At 32.2% G+C, this 23,164-nt stretch overlaps 1 protein-coding gene across 1 annotated transcript; it reads right to left on the bottom strand.

Moving 5' to 3' along the window:
• Nucleotides 1–2,674: 2,674 nt before the first annotated feature.
• LOC127709053 (manganese-dependent ADP-ribose/CDP-alcohol diphosphatase-like) lies at nucleotides 2,675–18,902 on the bottom strand. The gene is made up of 3 exons (XM_052214384.1): nucleotides 18,763–18,902; nucleotides 10,257–10,901; nucleotides 2,675–7,168 (listed from the first exon to the last, which is right to left on the bottom strand). The coding sequence occupies exons 1-3, from the start codon at nucleotides 18,782–18,784 to the stop codon at nucleotides 6,876–6,878; spliced, it is 960 nt and encodes a 319-aa protein (XP_052070344.1). The 5' UTR covers nucleotides 18,785–18,902; the 3' UTR covers nucleotides 2,675–6,875.
• Nucleotides 18,903–23,164: the final 4,262 nt, after the last annotated feature.

The following is a 23,164-nucleotide window of genomic DNA, read 5'->3' as shown; positions in this document are numbered from 1 at the left end:
GTTGATAAAAGACAACGAAATCGTAGGTCTCATGGCAATAGCATTAACCGCAATCAACGTAATAAACATCGTTCTAATTTTACACTTGATGATCGTTTATCTATATCTAAAAACAATGGTAGACATCATCATTTATTATGCACACTTGGTCAAATGCTAATTAGTTACTTGCATAATATTTGTAACGAGTGAGATGCAATATCGTTTTTCAGTCTAAAATATGAGTGTACACGTATTATTACAGCTTTTTGTCACAGACTGTTCCCACGAACTGACAAACCTGAAGATCATAAAAAGTATTTTCTAAGAATAAAATACTTTAATAGAGGTATTGATCTTATTGATTTGTCTAGTATTTTTTAATGACTCTACTGTTCAAAACTTTATACCTACATATTTTGATAACATAGAGCCTTCTATAATTTCTTATTCGTATAAAAAAAAAACAGTAGAAGTTTATTTTTTTATTATACGTCAGTTACATCAAAAGTCAATGTACAAAATAATCCTCCTTCAACATGAGACTGTGAAACATCGAAGTTTAGATATGATACCTATGGCCATGTAATTACAGGGGACCTCAACATCCTTCAAGACGGAGAGATTAAAAACTTTCTGATAAAAGAACCAAAATAGCGTCCACTGCCGAAAATAAATTGGAAAGAGTGTCTTCAGGTCAATAAAGATGCTCTTTCATCCTACTGTAAAACTTTGTGTAAACGGGAGAAATCTGACAAAAATTCACTTGATTCCTACCTAAATAAATCTTTGAATGTTGTTGATATTCGCATATCCAGTGACAATTTAGAAATAAAAAAAGAGTAAGTAACACGCTAATTTCTAGGATTTAAAAAAAATCAAGTACTCGCAAAGCGTTTTGTGTTCGTACCGGCCGACAAAGCCGCCAACAATGTGGTGGTGGTATAACGTAAATATTACACGGAAGTCCTCAAGTATGAAATTATACATTAAACTACATGCAAGGCCGTACGCTCCACAGAGAGTCAAATAGTAAATAATCATGTCACTTTCACAGCTCAGCTTAAGGACCCAGCCTCTCTGAACATTTGAAGGTCCCCACCATGTATTGGTTAACTAAACTACACAAAAACCCGTAAAATATCGTTTCATCTCGGCCTCTAGTAAGTGTTCTACTACTAATCTTTCAGTACTTTTTACGAGTTCCTTAACTACTATCAAAGAACTTATCATTAACTTTTGTAATAAAACATGTGAAAATAGTGGAATTAACTATTTTTGGAATGTAAAAATTCTTTGGATGTTTTAGATAAATTACGTGCTTTTGATGGTCCTTTTTATTTGGTTGACAGTTTTGGCTTGTCCATTCTTTAAACTACACTTCCACAAAATCTTATTAAGCAAAAGTTTTACTACTTAATTAAATGGTCGTTTAATAAATCTGATTGCAAATTTGTTTGCTGCTACTCATATAATTCTTCTCTAATGAGAAAGGTAAATATGCTAGATATACTAACTGGAGGTGAAATGAGATGATTAAAGCTGTAAATTTTCTCTTTGACGACATTTATGTACGTTTCGACAATAAATTTATCGTCAGGTTGCAGGTAATCGTATGGGCATCAATTGTGCCCCTTTAATAGCAGACTTGTTCTTGTACTGTTATGAATTACAGTACATGGACAAACTCGGTAAAGACCCGTCTAAATTCGATTTTAATTGATAAATTCAACAACACTCACCACTATCTGGATATTTTTTTCGTTAAATAAACAAGAATTCTCTAAATATACTGCCGAAATTTACCAAAGGAACTTACTTTGAATAAATCAATTATTAACAGCAGTAAATGTCCTTTTCTAGATTTAGATACTTCAGTTTTACACGAGAAACTCAACACAAAAAGTTTCGGAAGGGAAACGATCACTGTTCGGGGTTTGGATATGGCGTACAGCAAAAGTAAGAGGTGAACGAGAAGATGTGCAATCATAATTGTGTCTGTGTAAAAAAAGCTTAAACCAGATATACTGTGACATGTCCATTCATAAATGTAGGATAAACAGTTCAAAAGTTCATCTGGAAACATATTGATACAGTATCCTTAAGGCGGTATAGTTGAACTGTGTTTTTTGTTTGTTTGTTTTATTGACCAGTATCATACTTAAATACTACATTAGAACCAGTATATATATTTAATCCGATTATTCAAATGTTTTATAACAAACCTTTCTAAAATTGTCTGATTATAAATTTAGAAATTATTACGAAACTAAGGTTTCAACTCCCTCAGGCAAGTTGACCTTAAATGGATTTGCCTTTTATTTTTACGTGTTTTTTTGTCAGTTGCTCTTCAACTGTTTCCCTTCTTATACATCCTTGTCTTCAAATATTTGGCTTTGGGCGTTCCTGATGAAGGTAAATCCAAAGCGCTTCGGACGCATGACATTTATAATTTTCCGGTTATAAATTTACAAATTATTAAGAAACTAAGGTTTAAACTCCCCCAGGCAAGTTGACATTAGATTGATTTCGCTTTTATATCTAGGTTTTTTTGTTCATGTTGCTTTTCAACTTTTCGGCTTTGAGCTTTCCCGATGAAAATAAATCCAGAAAAGCGCTTCATACTCATGAAATTTATAAAGTGTTGTTTTAATTTTTTTTCAATATGATAACCATAATAAAAAACAGTACACTATTCACTGGTAAATGGCTGCAGAAATTATTTTATTAAAAACAAAAACACAACTGAAAACAATACTAAACTTCATGATTATGATACAATGTTTCCTGATAAATTTACACTAAAATGTGTTGGCACACAGAAAATATGCACTTTTAAAAAACTAACCAGAAAATATGCACTTTTAAAAAGTAAAAACTGACAACAGAAAATATACCCATTTCAAATTTATTTTGTTTGTGCATTAAATAATTTTTACACTAAAATGGTACTGCTGTATTTATTCATTTGACTTTTTCTTCAATATATTATCTTACAATTAGCACATAATGGACCCGTCTTTTATCATAGATTATTTAAGACTAGCTGAAAGAAATATATATTGGATTAGTAATTAACAAGAGGCTGTCAGAGTGACAGGAAACCGGAAAATCCGGCAGAGGTCGAACCCTGAACAGTTGAGCAAGTATGGACACAACATTTAAGCTTATAAAAACAGCTCTGAATTTGGATTGTGATTGAATATTTGACACAGCATTGGTATGTGACACAAAATGAATGTGGTCAAAGAACTGGAAAATTTGAAATCGGACATTTACCTATTATGGTCAAATATCCAAAATCTAAGTACATTGTTAGAATCAGCATATCAAAGAACCTCAAGAATTCAATTTTTGATGAAATCAAACAAAAGTTTAATCAAGGACCCTTTGGACCTCAATGTGGTATTATCTAATTAATAATGCAAATAAATACAGGTTTAGATTCAGCAATTCAAAGAACCCTATATAAATTCAATTTATGTTGATTTCAGTTTAATTTTGGACTCCGATTTGGACCAACTTGAAAACTGGGCCAAAAATCAGAAATCTAAATATATGTTTATTAATAGACAATATAAGCTTAGTTTTTTAAAGGAGTTCGCTTCATCAAAAGTAAATATATATATAGCATTCAGAAAATTAGTTTATACAGAATAACAAACAAACCTACCACAAAATTCTTCAAACAATTTAACAAAGAAAAGAAAAAAATCCAAAATGTCATTTATCATTAATACAATGTCTTTAAAAAATCTAAAACTTATCTGTAATTATCTTCAAAATGTCTAATAATGAACAGTAAATTTCAAACTATATTTAAACAGTACTACAGAGCTTATCATCATCAACACTTAGGAAACAGAAAATTTTCAAATAAATCTGTCACTTCAATTATAATTGTGTGATTAATATTTACCACATGCTTTCTTATCTGATAACAGGTGAAAATTATTTAAAAACACTTAGTGTAATCAAACTTTTTATATATAATTAATAGTTCCCAATATTTTTTCTTTCATTTGTCACAAACTAATATAGATCTGCAACTTATCTATCAATGTCAACAACTTTATCTACACAATGTAATGTAATGAAATTTATTTCATAAAGGTTAAGAATTAGCTTCTTATTGGATAACAAGGGGCCACATGACATTCTTTATTCTTCAGTAATAATTTCTATCGGTCTTTAAGGTCTTTAACAGAAAAAAAACGGACCGGAAAAACGGTCGTTAACAGACTTTTACATGTTAATGACCGGTGGGGCGTGGTTTCTCTGTTTAGAGAGATGTCCCTTTAATAAAACATTTTCCTGATTTTAATTTTATATTGAAGTTGTTGAATTGTATACCATATGTTTTTGTTTTAAAATTATAAAATTATAGAAAACTTTATTTTGTTTTCATATACCGAAAAATTTTATTTAAATGAATAATGAATGGTAGTGCTTATAGTTATCGCTATGACTGGTCTTCACTCTTTCTTATAGAAATCGTACAATAACTCGAGTTTGTTTTGAACAATTTGAATTTATGAGCATTTTTAAAAACATGGTTCCTCAATGAAATAAACATATTAGTTATTGAAGAACTGGCCATTATTGTGATACATGGGCTGCTTGTAGGACAGTGGTTATGACTGCGACAGCGATAATGACCTCGCCTACGCCTCAGTCATTATCCTCAGTCATTATTGCTGTCTTAGTCAATACCACTGTCCTTTGGGCAGTCCATATATCACGATAATGACTGGTTTTTCAATAACTATTATGTAATTATCCTTTAATAATAATACATTATTATCTAATGAAAATGATATTTGCAAATCTGTACCCCCAAACAGGATCAAGTAAAAATTAAACCTTAAGACACACAACAAAAATAAAATACAACATAACAACTGTGACATCTACCTTCAAAACACATATGACTTAAAAAAAATAATTATAAAGAAATGATTGACAGCTCCTGACTAAAATCAATTAAACAGATACAATCATTGATAGAATATCTATACATAAACTTATTAATTACACAATTTCTGTTCAAAGGGAAATAACTCAATCATATAATAAATATCACTTTTGGCTACTGAAAGGTCTACAACTCAACAACGAGAAAAGCTAAAATCGTGAAAATTGAACTTGAAAAAAATTTCGTCAAAGCGTTTTCATGTTAATGAACGGACACTATTTTGGCAGCCGCCTGCCCGCCGTACATCCCCAAATCAATAAACGTTTTTTGCCTCGAAAATCCGGTTAAAAATTTGAAAATTTTATATAACGGATCTATATAGACAAAAATAACTGAAGACAAATTCAAGAGCTCGGTAAATTGAATATCTACTTGTATTTTTAAAATCATAAATTTTACAAATCCCTACCTCAGACTTAATTCACAATTCACGAGCTCCTGGTTTCTTGAAGAGACTACTATAAAAAGTATATCGAAATTTCAGCCTTTAATTCTTTATTGGATATTCTGGTATATAGATATAAGAAGATGTGGTATGAGTGCCAATGAGACAACTCTCCATCCAAGTCACAATTTGTAAAAATAATATGATACCGTTAACGTTAAAATTTGTACTTATGATGATTTCGACCTCTAGAAATTGCAATTGGAAATCGCAATCTTAGAATTTGATTCAAAGAACTGCATTTCTTGAATACCACAACATTTTATCTTGAGAGCTAGAATTCCAGAACGTGTACAGATTTGAAGGTATTGAATTGGGTCTCCTCATTTCCACTTTCAAAAATGGATAAGAACCCCTTAAAATCCACCAATAACCCATAACTGAGCAGAAGTGTTCTACCTGATAGTAGAGGGTCAAAGTCAAGGGTCATCTATAAATGTATGTGACCTATTGGTATTCTCTCTTTAGTTTTATGTTTAAATAAATGTGGATAGTGTCCACATGTGGACACAGATGATGCCCCAGCTTGCATATCATATAGTTATAACGGGACATAACTGAAGAACAGTAAAAGTGACGCTACCCAAATTTAAAATTGATCTGAGTTTTGTGTGCAAGTCTCATAACATTTGGTTGAGGCTAACTTAAGTAGAGAACAGAAACTAAAAATTCAGCATTTTTTCTATTTATAAAGGGCATAACTCAATAATGGTTAAAGTGACACTACCCAAATTCAACTTGATCTGTGTTTTATCAGTGGAAGTCAAAATTAAACATTGCATTGTATAAAGCATTGATTGTAGTTGATTCAACTATAATCATGGACAAAGGAAGATAACTCCAATTTTAAAAATAACTTGATATTTAGAAGAACAGAAACTAAAAATTTTGCAATTTTTCCATTTATAAAGGGGCATAACTCTAGAACGGTTAAAGTGACGCCACCAAAATTCAAACTTGATCTGTGTTTTGTGATAATAAGCATTGTATATAAGTTTCATAACATTTGGTTGAGGCAAACTTAAGTTAGAGGACGGAAACAAAAAAAATTGCAATTTTTCCATTTATAAAGGGGCATAACTCTAGAACGGTTAAAGTGACGCCACCAAAATTCAAACTTGATCTGTGTTTTGTGTTAATAAGCCTTGTGTATAAGTTTCATAACATTTGTTTGAGGCACACTTAAGTAAGAGAACGGAAACTAAAGATTTTGCAATTTTTTCATTTATAAAGGGGCATAACTCTAGAACGGAAACCAATTCTGGGACGTACGTACAGACGGACAAGGGTGAAACTTAATGCCCCCACCGCTACAGTTGAGAAACAGAAATTGTAAAACATTAGAAAAACTGTTTAAGTTGCCATTGTTTAAATGACGACTATAAATAGTTAAATTATTACCAGTTTTTTAAATATTTTAAAAAGATAATGCAGTAGACTGTAGATTAAAATTAAAAAGAATAAAAACAATAGCTGTCAACATTTCAATTTAAATCTTAACGGACAATTCACTTCAAACATATCTCCCCTTCCTTGAATGACCAGTGAATCCTCTAACAAGTTGCCAACAGCGTAAGAGTCTGGATGTTCTATAGCTCCCGGCATTGTTATATGGTGTATCCCATTCTGATCGACTGAATAACCGCCATCGTGATCATGACCGCTGATATAACAGACCACACAGTTTTCTGACAGAATGTTTAATATTTCACTATAGTTCCAACACAAACAGGCACTATCTGTGGCAGGTAAATAAATTGGATTGTGGCCTGGAATTAATAATCATATATATGGAATATGTATACAATCATGAAAGGGTGTTAACAATGATTATTGACTCTTATTTGTTTTTGATAGATTGCTTGGTTGATGATTCTTTTAACGCTATTTTCCACGGTCTTGGATATATCATGACGGTCAGATTTAATTGGTGGATGAATCCCAAGTACATGAGGAGAACCACCAACCATCGGTAGGGAAACTGGGATCCCTAGTCAATTAAGATCAGAGTCAGAAGCACTTTACCACGAGCAGGTTCGAACTCACAACATGAGTGCCATGTTTACAGACCAGTCAGATCACTGTAAATGACCTGCTTTGACCACTCGGACACCGAGGTCCCTTCTCGATGTTAAAGAAGGTTGGTGGCTGTAAGGTTGTTGTGTCGTCGGGTTGTAGTATGACATATATCACACATCTTTAGTTCATATTTGTATACGTATTTAAAACTTGTGTAAATGTCATTGGTTGCGACTTTCTAGCTATTAGTATTATGAATTCATATCCTACTATTGTGCATGTTTCGTATACAGACTTGGTTATAATTGTTCTTTTTCTTTCGAGGGGGCCTCGGTGGAAGAATGGTCAAAGTAGCCGAACTACTGTATCACTAAGGTTGTGAGTTGGAATCCGACACGTGGTAAGTGCGTTCAAATCCTATCTTAATTGACTAGGATTGTCAGTTTTCCTACTGAAGGTCGGTGGTTCTCTCCTGGCACTCCGGCTTCCTCCAACAATAAAAACTGACAACCACAAAATAGCACAATAGTGCTGAAAGTGGCGTTAAACACCAATAACTTTTTTCTTCCGTGAAAGAGAAATTTTCTCACGAATAGTCCTATTCTGATTCGTTAGTAAATAAATGGAGAATGTGTCCATAGGACACAGATGATGACCCCGCGTGAATGTAACGTAAACTGTACTCTTAATCGAACTCTGTGTGTACCAACGCGTCCAGGAGCAGCTGAAAAATGATAATATAATAAATGCATTATTTTCTTAATGATTTTGCCTTATTTCCGCGCGAAATGGACACGCTATCGGTTTACACAAGTGTTTGTTGTTTGTTTAAGAACGCCAAGGAAATCAGGTCAGAACGGTTATATTTGATAATGCAATGTAAACGCTATGGATGTTTAAAGACTCGCTTCAGTCGCTTCAAGCAAAATGTGAAGGTCAGTCCTATAATGAAATGAAACATCTAGTATTAACACGTTCTCTCTTTGACAACGTTACAACTATGCAAAGAAAAACAAACAAAAAGCTTGATTTAGCTTGTAATTCCATAGTTAAAGTATAGAAATGTAGCTATAACAATCCAATGCTTCTTTTTATAATTGTGTAAGGCTGTAAAGCGTTGTCAATGAGCACATTTTTAGTATAAAAGTTCTGCGCTACATACAAAATGTTCTTTAGTCATCGCTTTTACGCCTTAAAGGTACACTAGCTACGAGATATAAAAAAATTATAAAATATGATTTTTTTTGTTCAATCATTAATGAAAGTGCAATAGTGAAATAATAATTCGCTTTTAGCAGCCAGTATTGTCTAATTTTGTCAAAATATGCAAATAAATATTGATGATGAATTATTCACTTGCAAGTGAATAATTCGACCTCATTGGATCCGTATTCATGTGAACTTCAATTTAACCCCTTAGATAGAGTTGGATAACGCATGAATTGTGTGCATGTTTGATTATTTATAGGAAAGAATGTCAACATTGAAAGTAAACAAAGGTAATTCATTTAATTGACTGATTTGATCCTAAAAAAATCATTCTTATACAGGTAAAAATGATGATTAACATATATTTTTAATCTATAAATGAAATTAAATAGACCTAGAAGACTCCAATTGCACGAGTTGCGCTATCTATTTATATCTTTATTTATGTTTATATCCCTTATATGGGCATCAGTGGTTTTCGGGAGGTCAAATCGACAGTTAATTAGATGGCGTTTAGACTAAAATACACACAAAACGAAGCTACATATTATTGACCCTATGCCCTGTAAATTGATTATTTTAGAATTTTTATAATTTGGATAAATGTTTTACATTGTTATATAACAAATATGAGAATTTGAGTCAAATCGGTGAACATGAATTTGACAGCTAGTGCTCCTTTAATAAAGTGACATAGCATACTCCATTCTTAACCCATTCGCGACAAATCCCGCCTGTCGTGGTGATCATGGTGATATACATAAATGTTCAATTAAAACAAACATTCTGAGAGTATTGCATGGCAATACATAGTCCCCTACAGGTTAAAAATTCATTGTACTGGAACAAAATGCTGACTTGAACTGTAACTTGTCATGATAAAAGTACATATCAATTATCAAATCAATATCTTCAAGTATGACGAAAAAAAGTGCGGAAAACTGATTATTTGAGTGAATTTTCTAAGTCCAAGTACCATAACTCTGGACAAAATCATCAGACCGGAACAAAATTCGAACTTGATCTGTAACTTGTCATGATGAAATTATATACCAAATATCATATCAATATCTTCTAGCATGAAAAAATAAATGGGGAATGTGTCCATGGGACACAGATGATGCCCCCGCTTGCATATAACGTTAAAAAAGGGACATAACTCAAGAACTGTAAAAGTGACGCTACCCAAATTTGTACTTGATCTGAGTTTTGTGGTAATAACCACTGTGTATACGTTTCATAACATTTAATTGAGGCAAACTTAAGTTAGAGAACAGAAACAAAAAAATCAGCAATTTTTCCATTTGTAAAGGGGCATAACTCTAGAACGGTAAAAGTGACGCCACCAAAATTCGAACTTGATCTGTGTTTTGTGGTAATTAGCATTGTGCATAATTTTCATAACATTCGGTTGAGGCACACTAAAGTTAGAGAACGGAAACCAATTTTGGGACGTACGGACGGTAAAACTTAATGCCCCCTCCGCTACGGCGGGGGCATAAAAAGTGTTGAAAACTGATTTGCCGGACTGACAGACAGACAGACAGACAGAGTGCAAACCTAATGTTCCCTTCGACTTCGTCGGTAGGGGACTAAAAATACATAAATATGGAATTAAGAAATACATACCAACGACAATAACATTTTCTTTTTCTTTTGTGGCCAATGTCAGCTCTTTTGACAACCATTCCAACTGTTCTTTTGAAACTGCCCCATTAAAGCGTACAAATCGTCTATCAACTGATTCCAGACCAGATGGGTCATTTGTATCTTTGTTTGGGTTTCTTTCCGCCAAAAAGGATCGAGCTTTATCATAAGATGCTGTACCCTCTAATTCACCGAGAACTGATATTTCATAAGTGTTTAAGACACAGACTTTAAGTCCTTGATATGGCGATAATGTATAATATGCTTTGTTAGAAGATGGCAGATTTTTGAACAACCTTGATTTGTATAAGCTGTCTTTTTCAAAATTGTATAGCTCATGGTTACCAACAACATTTAAAGTCGGCCATTGTTCCTTGTCGAATATGTCTAAAATACGATTTAGACAATCGATTGGTTCTTCTGTCCGTTTACAGAATCCATCGACTAAATCACCAAGCTGAAGAATGAATTTGGCGTCATTTTGTTTCCAGTCTTCCATGGCCTTCCCCAGAAGACCAATTGCTGATCTATAATAACGTTTCTTGGTTTTATTCCAATTGTATGCATCCTCAATGTTGGCATACTGGAGATCAGCTACCAAACCAAACCTTAATAATGTCTTCATTGCTGTCAAGTAAATACAAATATATAAGGATAGTTGTGACACATTATTTTTGTGCTAAATTTTGTATTCAAAACTATCTTATCATTCTGATTTCTATTACAGTTTATTAACGTATACATTTCGTGTGCACCAGGCATATTTAATTTATTTCATAGTAATGATCCCGAAATTCGCAATGTATTTAAAATGTCCGAAGTATTTGTTCACATCTGAAACATGTTAGGTTGTAAATTTATATTTGTCTATACTTATGGTAAAAAATGAACTTAAATCTTACGTTTATTCAATATTTCTATTTGATCAAATATCTTTATGTTTGATAAATACGCGTGTAAATAGTTCTCTTTGATACATAGAATCAATCCGTTATCTAATTTCTGTTGACAAAATGACTATTACAATATACTACCGATATTTACCCAAAGGAACTAACTTTAAATACATCTAACATAAACAGCAGTAGTTGTCCTTTTCTAGATTTAGACATTTCAATACTCCATACAATAAAATGCTTCGCCGAGCGCAGCCTGATACGACCGCAGAGGTCGAACCCTGAACAGTTGGGGCAAGTTTGGACACAATATTCAAGCTTGATACAGTCTGAATTTGGATTGTGATAAAAATTTTGACATAATATAGGTTTCTGACACAAAATAAATGTGGTCAAAGATCTTAAAAATTTGAAATGGGACATTTAATTTACCTAGTATGGTCTGATATCCAAAATTTACAACATGGTTAGATTCAGCATATAAAAAAAAAACACCAACAAATTTAATTTTTAGTTGAAATCAAACAAAGTTTAATTTTGGACCCTTCAAACCTTAATATGGACTAATTTGAAAAAACAGGGCCCAAAATAAATAAATGGGGAATGTGTCCATGAGACACAGATGATGCCCCCGCTTGCACATAACGCTATAAAGGGACATAACTCAGGAACTGTAAAAGTGACGCTACCCAAATTTGTACTTGATGTGAGTTTTGTGGTTATAATCATTGTTTATAAGTTTCATAACATTTAGATGAGGCAAACTTAAGTTGGAGAACAGAAACAAATATTTCAGCAATTTTTCCATTTGTAAAGGGGCATAACTCTAGAACGGTAAAAGTGACGCCACCAAAATTCAAACTTGATCTGTGTTTTGTAGTAATAAGCATTGTGTATAAGTTTCATAACATTTGGTTGAGGCAACCTAAAGTTAAAAAAACGGAAACGAAAAATTCAGCAATTTTTCCATTTGCAAAGGGGCATAACTCTAGAACGGTAAAAGTGACGCCACCAAAATTCAAACTTGGTCTGTGTTTAAAGGTAATAAGCATAGTTTATAAGTTTCATAACATTTGGTTGAGGCAAACTAAAGTAAGAGAACGGAAACCAATTTTGGGACGTACGTACGTACGTACGTACAGACGGACAAGGGTAAAACTTTTTGCCCCCTCCGCTACGGCGGGGGCATAAAAATAAATGGGGAATGTGTCCATGGGACACAGATGATGTCCCCGCTTGCATATAATGTTATAAAGGGACATAACTCAAGAACTGTAAAAGTGACGCTACCCAAATGTGTACTTGATCTGAGTTTTGTTGTAATAAGCATTGTGTATACGTTTCATAGCATTTAGTTGAGGCAAACTTAAGTAAGAGAAAGGAAACGAAAAATCCAGCAATTTTTCCATTTGTAAAGGGGCATAACTCTAGAACGGTAAAAGTGACGCCACCAAAATTCAAACTTGAACTGTGTTTTGTGGTAATTAGCCTAGTGCATAAGTTTCATAACTTTTGGTTGAGGCAAACTAAAGTTAGAGAACGGAAACGAAAAATTCAGCAAAATATTTCCATTTGTAGAGGGGCATTACTCTAGAACGGTAAAAGTGACGCCACCAAAATTCAGACTTGGTCTGTGTTTTAAGGTAATAAGCATAGTTTATAAGTTTCATAACATTTGGTTGAGGCAAACTAAAGTTAGAGAACAGAAACGAAAAATTTAGATATTTCCATTTGTAAAGGGGCATAACTCTAAAACTGTAAAAGTGACGCCACCAAAATTCATCCTGGATCTGTGTTTTGTGGTAATTAGCCTAGTGCATAAGTTTCATAACTTTTGGTTTAGGCAAACTAAAGTTAGAGAACGGAAACGAAAAATTCAGCAAAATATTTCCATTTGTAGAGGGGCATAACTCTAGAACGGTAAAGGTGACGCCACCAAAATTCAAACTTGGTCTGTGTTTTAAGGTAATAAGCACAGTTTATAAGTTTCATAACATTTGGTTGAGGCAAACTAAAGTTAGAGAACGGAAACGAAAAATTTAGATATTTCCATTTGTAAAGGGGCATTACTCTAAAACGGTAAAAGTGACGCCACCAAAATTCAAACTTGGTCTGTGTTTTAAGGTAATAAGCACAGTTTATAAGTTTCATAACATTTGGTTGAGGCAAACTAAAGTTAGAGAACGGAAACCAATTTAGGGACGTACGGACGTACAGACGGACAAGGGTAAAACGTAATGGCCCCTTCGCTACGGCGGGGGCATAAAAATAAATAAAGCTACAACTTTTTGTAACTCGCAACTCGACTGTTTTTGATTCGCAATTCGACTTTTGTAAATCGCAACTCGACTTTTGTAACTCGCAACTCGACTTTTATAACTCGCAACTCGGACTTTCTCAACTTGCAACTCGACTTTTATAACTCGCAACTCGGGTTTCTTAACTCGCAACTCATAAGTCTACATAAAGTAAATCTCCGCCATCATTGAAGTGGTTTTTTACCCCAATATACCCCAACATACCTCAAAAAACAGTTTAAACATAATTTGGTTGAATAACAATGTTACAATAGGCATTTAAATGTTATTATAACGACACTAATACTTTATTTTATGAATATATTTAATTTTAAATCACTTTTTTCCTCGTAATTTGTTCTGTTCATGTCAGCCGCTTACGATCACAAAATGACTTTTTACAACAATATACCCAAATATACTCAAATAAATAGTTTCAATACAATTCCCATGATAAGGAATGATATTACATGCAGATATATTAAAATTTAACACAACTGTTTGCATTTTTGTGTTCATTTAGAGGCTTTTAAAACAGTACTTGGTCCAAGGACACAGTTATCGTCCTTTGGTTTTCGTTGTCTTACGAATATAGTCCCTAGTGTGAACAGTGTATAACTTGCATTTTTTTTTTATACACTTTCCCAATTTATTTCTTGATATTTTATGCATGAAATATTAAGTAAGGGGATGAAATTACATGTTAAAAAAATTTGGGTGCTGAATCTTTATGATAAGTAGTGATTTGGTCCAGTTAAATAAGGTCAAAAATTAGAATGTCTGAAGCTGTCAAACTGAATTTTAGCCCCCCTTAACACAGAATTGTCAATATTTTGAGTTACAGCTGGTAGAAGTTTCTATAATTTTGATATTATTTGTATCAATAGTAGTACACTACACTGTAAAAATCTTTTTGAGATAGAGCAGGTGCGATTATTTTAATTTGAATTTATTGTCTAAAAGAAATGCACTACGAAATAACTGTGTTCTCGGGCCACTTTATTCATGTATTGACAAAGTTTACACTAAAAACCAGAACGAACGAACCTAAAAATATACCGGTAAATTTTTGCAATTTCTTTTTTTCTCCCTTAAAATTTGGAGATTGTAAATGCATCTTGTGTTTTGTTTTCTCTTAAAAATAAGAATTGATGTTTTTTTTTCTAAAATAAAACTCGAAATTTTTTCTCAAATTTTGAAATATTTTTCTCATATATTTGTTTTCTTACAAAATAATATATAATCCTTATATGTTTAACATTTAAAGTTTTCTTTTTATGTTTATAAATTCAATGTTGGTCAGGTTGGTGTGTAGATACAATTCCGGAACATTCAGGCAATTTCTTGTCTTGATGTCTTTTAATGTTATCGTTTAGGTCAAAGTTTTTTTTATAACAAACATATAATTCTTTAAAACTTGGAAGATTTTAATTAAATGATTAGCCTCGACTTTAAAATAAGAAGGAAATCCAGGCCATTGAAAAAATAATTCTCAAGTTTAAAGAAAATCCAACCGTAAGATTGATATCCATTCAAGTCTTTTAATCTCCCCATTCAGGCCTGAGTTGTGGCATCAGAAAAAATATTTTCCCGTCTAGATGAATGGAATTTAATAAATTTTATTTTGTACAAGTTTTTAATTTGAAGTTTATCAATTGAAAAGTGAAAAATATAAATAAAACTACCAACTGTGTAATTTCTGGTCCCTCCAAGTTTACGTAAATTTTAAGCATGTGATGATTAAATCAATGAAAATTCGAAAATCTTATTTCATCTCGGTCTATTATACTAATAGTATAATAATTCCAGATTTCATGTAGGTGAAAATTTTCAAATTTTATTTGAGACAATTATTTTAAAAATATGAGAGAAAAAAAAATCAAAATTGAAAAAATATTTCTAATTTTATCTACATGTATGAAAAACATTTCAAATCTAATTAAGAAAATACATATGTTATTGAATAAAACTTAAATTTGAAAGAGTGAAAAAGAAATTGCAATTTAAAAATTGCCCTGTATATTTTCAGGTCCATTCTGGTCTTTAGTGTTACCATTATCGAGTTAACTATAGTTTTAAAAGCTTCTAAATACAAAATGAAATGCGCATAGGAATGTTTTTTGAAATAAATATGGTTAAAATATCATTCCAGAACATCAATATTGCCGTGAAACGTTTTATTGGAGTATATTTGGGTATATTGGCGTAAAAAGTCATTTTGTGATCGTAAGCGGCTGACAAGAACGGAACAAGTTTCAATGGAAAAAATGATTTAAAATTAAATATATTTATAAAATAAAGTATTGTTGGTGTTAAAATAACATGGAAATGCCTTAAATAATATTATTATTCAACAATATTATGTGGAAAGTGTTTTTTGAGGTATATTGGGGTATGTTGGGGTATATTGGGGTAAAAAGTCGCACCCTGTTTTTTTTTTTAATTTTTGGTGTCTACCCGATTGTCCCACTTTTTAAATAATTCTTTTTTATAGTTGCACTTCTTTTTCTGAATATGTATTTTTTTACTTATGCGATATATTTTGTAAATAAAGTCTAATTAGAGATGACAAATAGGATACGGAATATTTCATATTTTAATGAATAAATAAAGACAAATATCTCACAATCATAACAAATATTTTATTTCTGAATCAGCACTGAATTACAAGCACACACAATTTTAGATTAGCATACTAATAGAGAAAATTTACATGTAATAAATAATAGCATGAGAAAAAAGCACTAATACATAAAACATAAGAATTATTTCCATAAACATAAATAAATAGTGCTATATATGATAGTTCATATTGTGAAAAACAAGGCACTGATGTACACATTTGAATGTTCAAAATTCATTTAGTTTCCAAGTTTAAGGATGTAGGATGCTGCATCACCATACTGAATATAGTCAGTTGTACCATTATGTAGGTTTTCCTTCAAAGTGGTGAATCTTTCTTCTACTTCTCTATACTTTTTAGCTTTTCCCCTCATCTTGCCACCTGCTGCATACTGTACTTTCTTTACCTCGTTAGCTGCTTGCTCTTTCTTGAACACATTGATAATTTCAAATATGTTTGGATGTGCTGTTTTGACCTTCTTTTTCAGCTTGTTATGCCAGCCCTCTAAATGATTATTTATCATGGGTCCTTCTGTTTGGTGGTGGTTCCAGGTTGGTTGTGGGTATCTGCCCTCTATCCATGTCAGAATTACATAGTCGGTTAATTTCGTGCAAGCATCTGTCTGTGGTGCGTTTTCCAAGGCGTGTAACCAAACGATCTAAGCCGGGCAGTAATGGTAAGGCTGCTGCACGACGGACGAGTTTGTTGACATCCGGGACATCTTTGTATTGAGTTTGAAGCCCATATTCTTGTGTCTTTTTCTATATGGCTTTGCGTAGTGGAACAAACAACCTTTGAGTTCTGCGTTTGGAAAGACATGAGCAACTGCATTTCTGGATGCACATTAACACAATTTTAAAGATTTTTTTATTATTTTATTTTTTTATTAAAGTTTTTGTTTAATATATATGCTAACAAGTCTGTGGGAAAACAGGTTTTTTTGTTGTTCTTTTTAACTTTTTGTGTTGCATAATGTAAAGTTTTCTAATTGCATAAAATTCATAAAATTGCAACTTTTATTAAATTAAACATAAGAGAAGCAACTTTCGTACTGACTAATGTTTTTATTGAAGATTTTTTCTGATTTCACAACTTTTGAAATCATAAAAATTGTCACTTTTAATAAATGAATATAAAAATAATAATTCAAGAGAAACACTTCCGTAATTACATGTTGTTTAAATTGTTATAAAAACACAGAGGTTTAATTTGTTTATTTAAATTTTTTATCTAAATTCACATTTCGCCTAGTTCAATTCCTATATCGCCTTAGTATTTTTTTTACCTTTTTTACCTGGAATTCACAGCTAAGGCGAAATGGGAACATACCATACAGATTTGGGATTAAATCAATAAACCAAAACTTACCTGTATTATTGAGCTATCGTATACATACAGTTAGTACTGTTAAAATTATTGATACTGACGAAGGCTATTTGTTAAGCCGATATATTTGTCAACACGAATTTTTTAACATCATCTTCGTATATTACCATCTTATAATAGTACCGTTGTGCAAATCTTTAGACTTTTTTTTTTATATATATATATATATATATTCAGTCTAGGTGGCCCAGCGGTCTAGAGCGACAGACACAGTGCAGGCGGTGTTGTCTCGATATCCAAATAGCATGAGTTCGAATCCCGGCTAGGGAAGTACAAGAAATTTTCTTCTGCAAATTTGCAGATTTAACATTGTTTAGCAGATATTTAGTGTAATTATGTATAACTATATATATATATATATCAATTATCGTAAAGCATATAGGATAGTTCTAGTGAAAAAACAAAATACAAATTACAACATATATACATGTACAACAAATCTTAAACTGAACCATCAGTTAATCAAGAATCCCTTGAAAAAGGAACCTAGACTGTGTACCTATTGAAAATTTGTTGGATTTAGCATATATTGTAGTTTTTTTTGGTAAGACTTAAAGTGAAACTCATAAAGTCAATATTTTGAGAAATAATTTCAGAGAAGTACTTGTTTCCTAAATTTTTATTTATTTCGCAACTTGATGAAAGAAGAAATGAAATTCATCATCTATTTCTTTAATAGAGCAAAAATTACATACTCTAAGATTTCGAGGTACTTTTTTATATCTACCAGATTCAAGTTCCAGATTATGATCACATATTCTACTGGTAATAAGTTTACGAAATTCAAATTTCGAATGTGACACTGAGTAAAATTCTATTATATTACAGATTATTTCTTCCGTTTGGAGGTTTATATTACTGAACTTTTATTCATGGTGATTTCACATATCAACAGGGTTTCATTTCCGCTAAGAATACACTTCATTATGTTTGTGTCATGCAGCGCCTGAAATTTAAGGGACGGTGTTCCTACCATCGCGTTTGCATGTTACCCATGTCGACCATCAAGTATTTGACCTTAGGATCAGGAAGTAAATGATAAAACTTCAGACACGAGGACAGTAAATTGACATAAAAATAATATATACATATAATATAAAGAGAAGATATCCTTCACAAAAAGTCATCTTTGAATATGATTAGGTCTAATGAGATAAGCAAATATCCCGTGAAAATGTATATACTGGTCTTAAAAAATGGGGCAAATTTGTATATACACCCACAACACAACAAATAATAATTATGACTGAAAATTATGTAAATTTTAACCAGACAATGTTACATACCTTGACTGTTCGTGTACGTCATGACTGTCTTTAAAAATATAATTCGACGGATTAAAAACAAAAAGCTACAGCTATCAGTCCACGTCACAACCGATAATTAATAAGTCCGAAGCACATGGCCAGTCATTTCTATTTTTAGTGCGTTACTACACCTGGTCTATTTATACGACAGGACAATATTTCGTTTATATTTACTTCGTATTTATTGTTTATTTATTATTTAAAATTTAATATCTTCTATTTTTCTTGAAAAAGGGAACTGACAAAAAGGGTTCTATTTTTTATAGGACCGCAGCGGTCGTATTATTTTAAAAGATATGAGTGTAACTTTGTTTCATGTCGTTAAATAATCAGATAAATTATTTGTTTCATTATTTTCATATCAATTTCTTGGGTTATATACAGATCAAACAAGAGCTCTCTGATTAAAATTCAACTCTATCGCAACTTGCGTGCTCGTCGACTCGTATGAGCAAAACGAAAGCAGATATTTATATTTTAATTAGATTGAAAACATAGCAATTTGAAAGAGACACATTTTGTTGCAAATTTCTATAATTGTAAAAGTCTTTATTTTGGGGCAATAATTCCAATAAGAAGTCGTTAGGCAGTTTTGACGTAAGGTAGAGTCAACATTGTGAACATTTTTGCACCGGTCAGAATTTCTCTATTTATAGCGGTAAAAAAAAAATTGGCAAAACTTGCATTTTACCCCTATGTTCAATTTTAACCATGTTGGCCATCTTGGTGGGGTCATCTACAGAAAAATAGTTCAAAATAGGAAAATATACCTTAATTGTATCTGTAAATCATCAATAAAAACAGCTGTACGAACTGACACATTTTCAACTTGCCCCGTTTTTCTCTAAAGTTACAAGTAAGCAATTCTAGAAACCTTAGCACTGAGATCTAATAATTAAAAAAAAAATCTTTATTATAAAATTTTCAATTTTTTTCAAAGATTTTACGATACTATCTGAATACACACGCTGAAATGTCTCGCTTGTTTAACTGATAATGGTTAATTTTTATGTTGAATAGAATAAAGACGGAAACGGGGAATTGTTAAAGCGACAACAATCCGACCAAAGAGCAGAAAACAGCCCAAAGCCACCAATGGGTCCTCAACGCAGCGAGAAAATCACGCACCCCGAGGCGAGCTTCAGTTGGCCACTAAACAACAATGTAAACTAGTTCAGCGAAATGGACGCCACACTAAACTCCGAAACATACAAATGAACCAACATTTAAAAAAAAACACAAGACAAACATAGGCTTGAGGTTCCTGACTTGGGACAGACGCAAAAATGCGGCGGGGTTAATCATGTTTTGTGAGATCTCAAGCCTCCCCTATACATGTACCTCTAGCCAATGTGAAAAAACAAACACACAGTAAAACTCAGTTCAAAAGAAGTCCAAGTCCAATGTAAGAATAAGTAACAGAAGAAACTATGCTAAATGACAATGATGAACATAAATTAACAAAGGACTACTGGCAGTTACTGACATGCCAGCTTCAATTAAACTGAGATTATGTCTTCATCATATGAAAATTCCTTCCGTTAGGGGTTTAGTGTCATGCCATCATAAATTATACGAGAAGAACATAAGTCGTAAAATTGTCTACAGCTTTTTATTACAAACCATTGTAATATTTCACAAAAATGTTATCCCATTCAGTCTTCATTTAAGGGATTCCCTTAAAGACATATTTACTGAGGACACTTTGCAAATAAAAACGTAAAATATCTCTTTCCGTTTAAAAGTTGTGTTGTTTTTCGGAAGGTAATGAAAATTAAATTTTGCGTTTTTACATGAAAAATGCAAATTATAAACTGAATTATCTCGAAAAGTAGGTCATGAAGGTATATTTGTCTTTGCATATTTCGAAAGTGCATATCATAATTGACTTTGAGTCAAATTTTGAAGGAAAAATCAACGAATGATCTTTTCTGTATCGTGTGCCAATACAATAAAGGTTTTTATTAGCTTTTTAGGTGAATGGCGACATTTTTGTGCTTTGACTAGAATATTACCATAAAAGATGGGAGTTTTTAAGAGATGTTTTACAACAAGTGTCACATTAACTCAACATAACTCAATTATCCATAAAATTGAGGTCAAGTTCAGATGAACCGTGAAAGACACAAGTGAATTTTAATTCCATTCACCAATCATAGTTGACCAATTGCTTATGGTATCTGCGAAATGAAACTGATCACGGAAACTTCGTATTGACAAAAGAGACCACAGTCAGACGAAACATGCTGGACGGAAATATATATACACCGTGTCGTAATCATCCAGTACACCAACTATAGTTGAGAAATACGTAATTATTTAGTTATGTTTAAAGACAATATTCAAATATATTACTACAATGTTAGATTAATAACCTTAAGAATAAGACACTAATATAGTGCTAAAAGATAGAACGCATCCGGGCACCACAAATTCACTCTTGCTTCCAACTGTTCTTGGGTCGTGCTATGTTATACGAAGATTGTTGTGTCTAATTAATAAAATTTATTTAGTAAATTAATCATTTTTTATTAATCTTTTTTCAGAATCTTGTTGAGACGCAAAATAAATCTTGTGATTTGTCAAAATCAAGGATTATGTACAATAAAATCATAAGCTAATGGGTTCGGGCGCTCCAGACCCCCGCCAAATGAGTGCCTCCTTCATGAGTATAAAGGTTTATAGAAGGCCATAGATTTATAGCGCACAATGCATTTATAATCAGAAAATGTAGCATATTTAAAACGGGATGATCTCCCCTTTACCAGAAAATCTCAAATGTATATTATAAAATAAGAAGTGGTGGCCAATAATTAACTTTAACTTGAACTTTCGTGGAGATTGGTTGTGCATGTGTTCAACATGAAGTCAGCATGCTTATTTGTTAAAAAGAAAAGAATTTCAACATTGAAAAGTGAAACAAAGGAGCCTCCACTAATAACCATTTCGTTGACTGATATCCGACACACAACAAGTTATTGTTATACATTTTTGTAGGTAAAACAATGATTTACATTTTTTTAATCTATAAAATGAAATCACAGATCTAGCAAAATAGTCACTGTATGATTGCACGTGCTTGTCTGTCTGTCTGTCTGTCTGTCTGTCTGTTTATAGATATAAGAAGACGTGGTATGAGTGCCAATGAGACAACTCTCCATCCAAGTCAAAATTTATAAAAGTAAACCATTATAGGTCAAAGTACGGTCTTCAACACGGAGCCTTGGCTCACACCGAACAGCAAGCTATTAAGGGCCCAAAAAAATAACTAGTGTAAAACCATTCAAACGGGAAAACCAACGGTCTAATCTATATAAAAAAACGAGAAACGAGAAACACTTCAACAAACGACAACTACTGAACATCAGATTCCTGACTATTCATATTTATGTTTACATCGGATTATAAAATTATGACCATCGGCTGTCTTCGGATGTCACTCTGGATAAATAATCAGATGACGTCTAGTCTAAAATATGCACGAAATGCTGATTTATTATAACGGGTCCATGTCTAGTTACTTGTTTCTTTTTTACTTTTTGTAATTTTGTTATATCATTTTGTATGTTATAAATAAAATTTCAGAATTTGGGTCAAATCGGTGAAATGAACTTAACAGCTAGCGCTGTTGCCTCTGTAACATATTTCATTTCGGGATGTTTTATAGCTTGATATATGGTATATGGGCTTTGCTCATTGTTGAACACCTATAGTCACTAACTTCTACGTCATTTGGTCTCTGGTGGAAAGTTGTCTCATTGGCAATCATACAACATCTTCTTATTTTTATATTAACCGAGTCATTTATTCATGTAGTCGTACACCTCCATATTGATTTTTATAAATTCACCTGTTCCTTGCAGGAAAGTAATCCAACAAAGAACTTTTTTGTATTTTATTAGATATATAACTAAAATCTAAAATCATGATGTATAAGGAAATGGTTAGCTCCCTTCATTATTGTTAGGTCACCGAAAATCACCCAGATAATTTGTCCCACGGCTTTTTTTCATTCCTAAATGCACATGAAAATCTTGTAGAGTTGCTTATGTCTTATTGTGTATTGAATTTTAACTTAGTATCCACTCTTTTGTTATAAAGAAGTAATTAGTTCGTGTTTTATAAAAATGTAGAATACAATCCATATGAATAAAAGAAAAAACTGAATAATGGTTTTTGATAAAATTCTAGTTTTTTGCTAACTTATAAATGAGAAATAAAAATTTATTGCACTAATCTGTGTAGACAAGTTCTTAAAATTAATAGCGATCAACAGTTCAACTTAAATCTTAACGGACAAACAACATCAAACATGTCTCCCCTTCCCTGAATGACAAGTGTATCTTCAAGCAAGTTGCCAACTGCATAAGAATCAGGATAT

Source organism: Mytilus californianus, unplaced genomic scaffold (genome assembly GCF_021869535.1).
Source record: "Mytilus californianus isolate M0D057914Y unplaced genomic scaffold, xbMytCali1.0.p SCAF_7, whole genome shotgun sequence".
NCBI classification, from domain to species: Eukaryota; Metazoa; Mollusca; class Bivalvia; order Mytilida; family Mytilidae; genus Mytilus; species Mytilus californianus.
The sequence above is the reverse complement of the archived record's forward strand: the minus strand, read 5'-3'. Positions and strand labels throughout refer to the sequence as shown.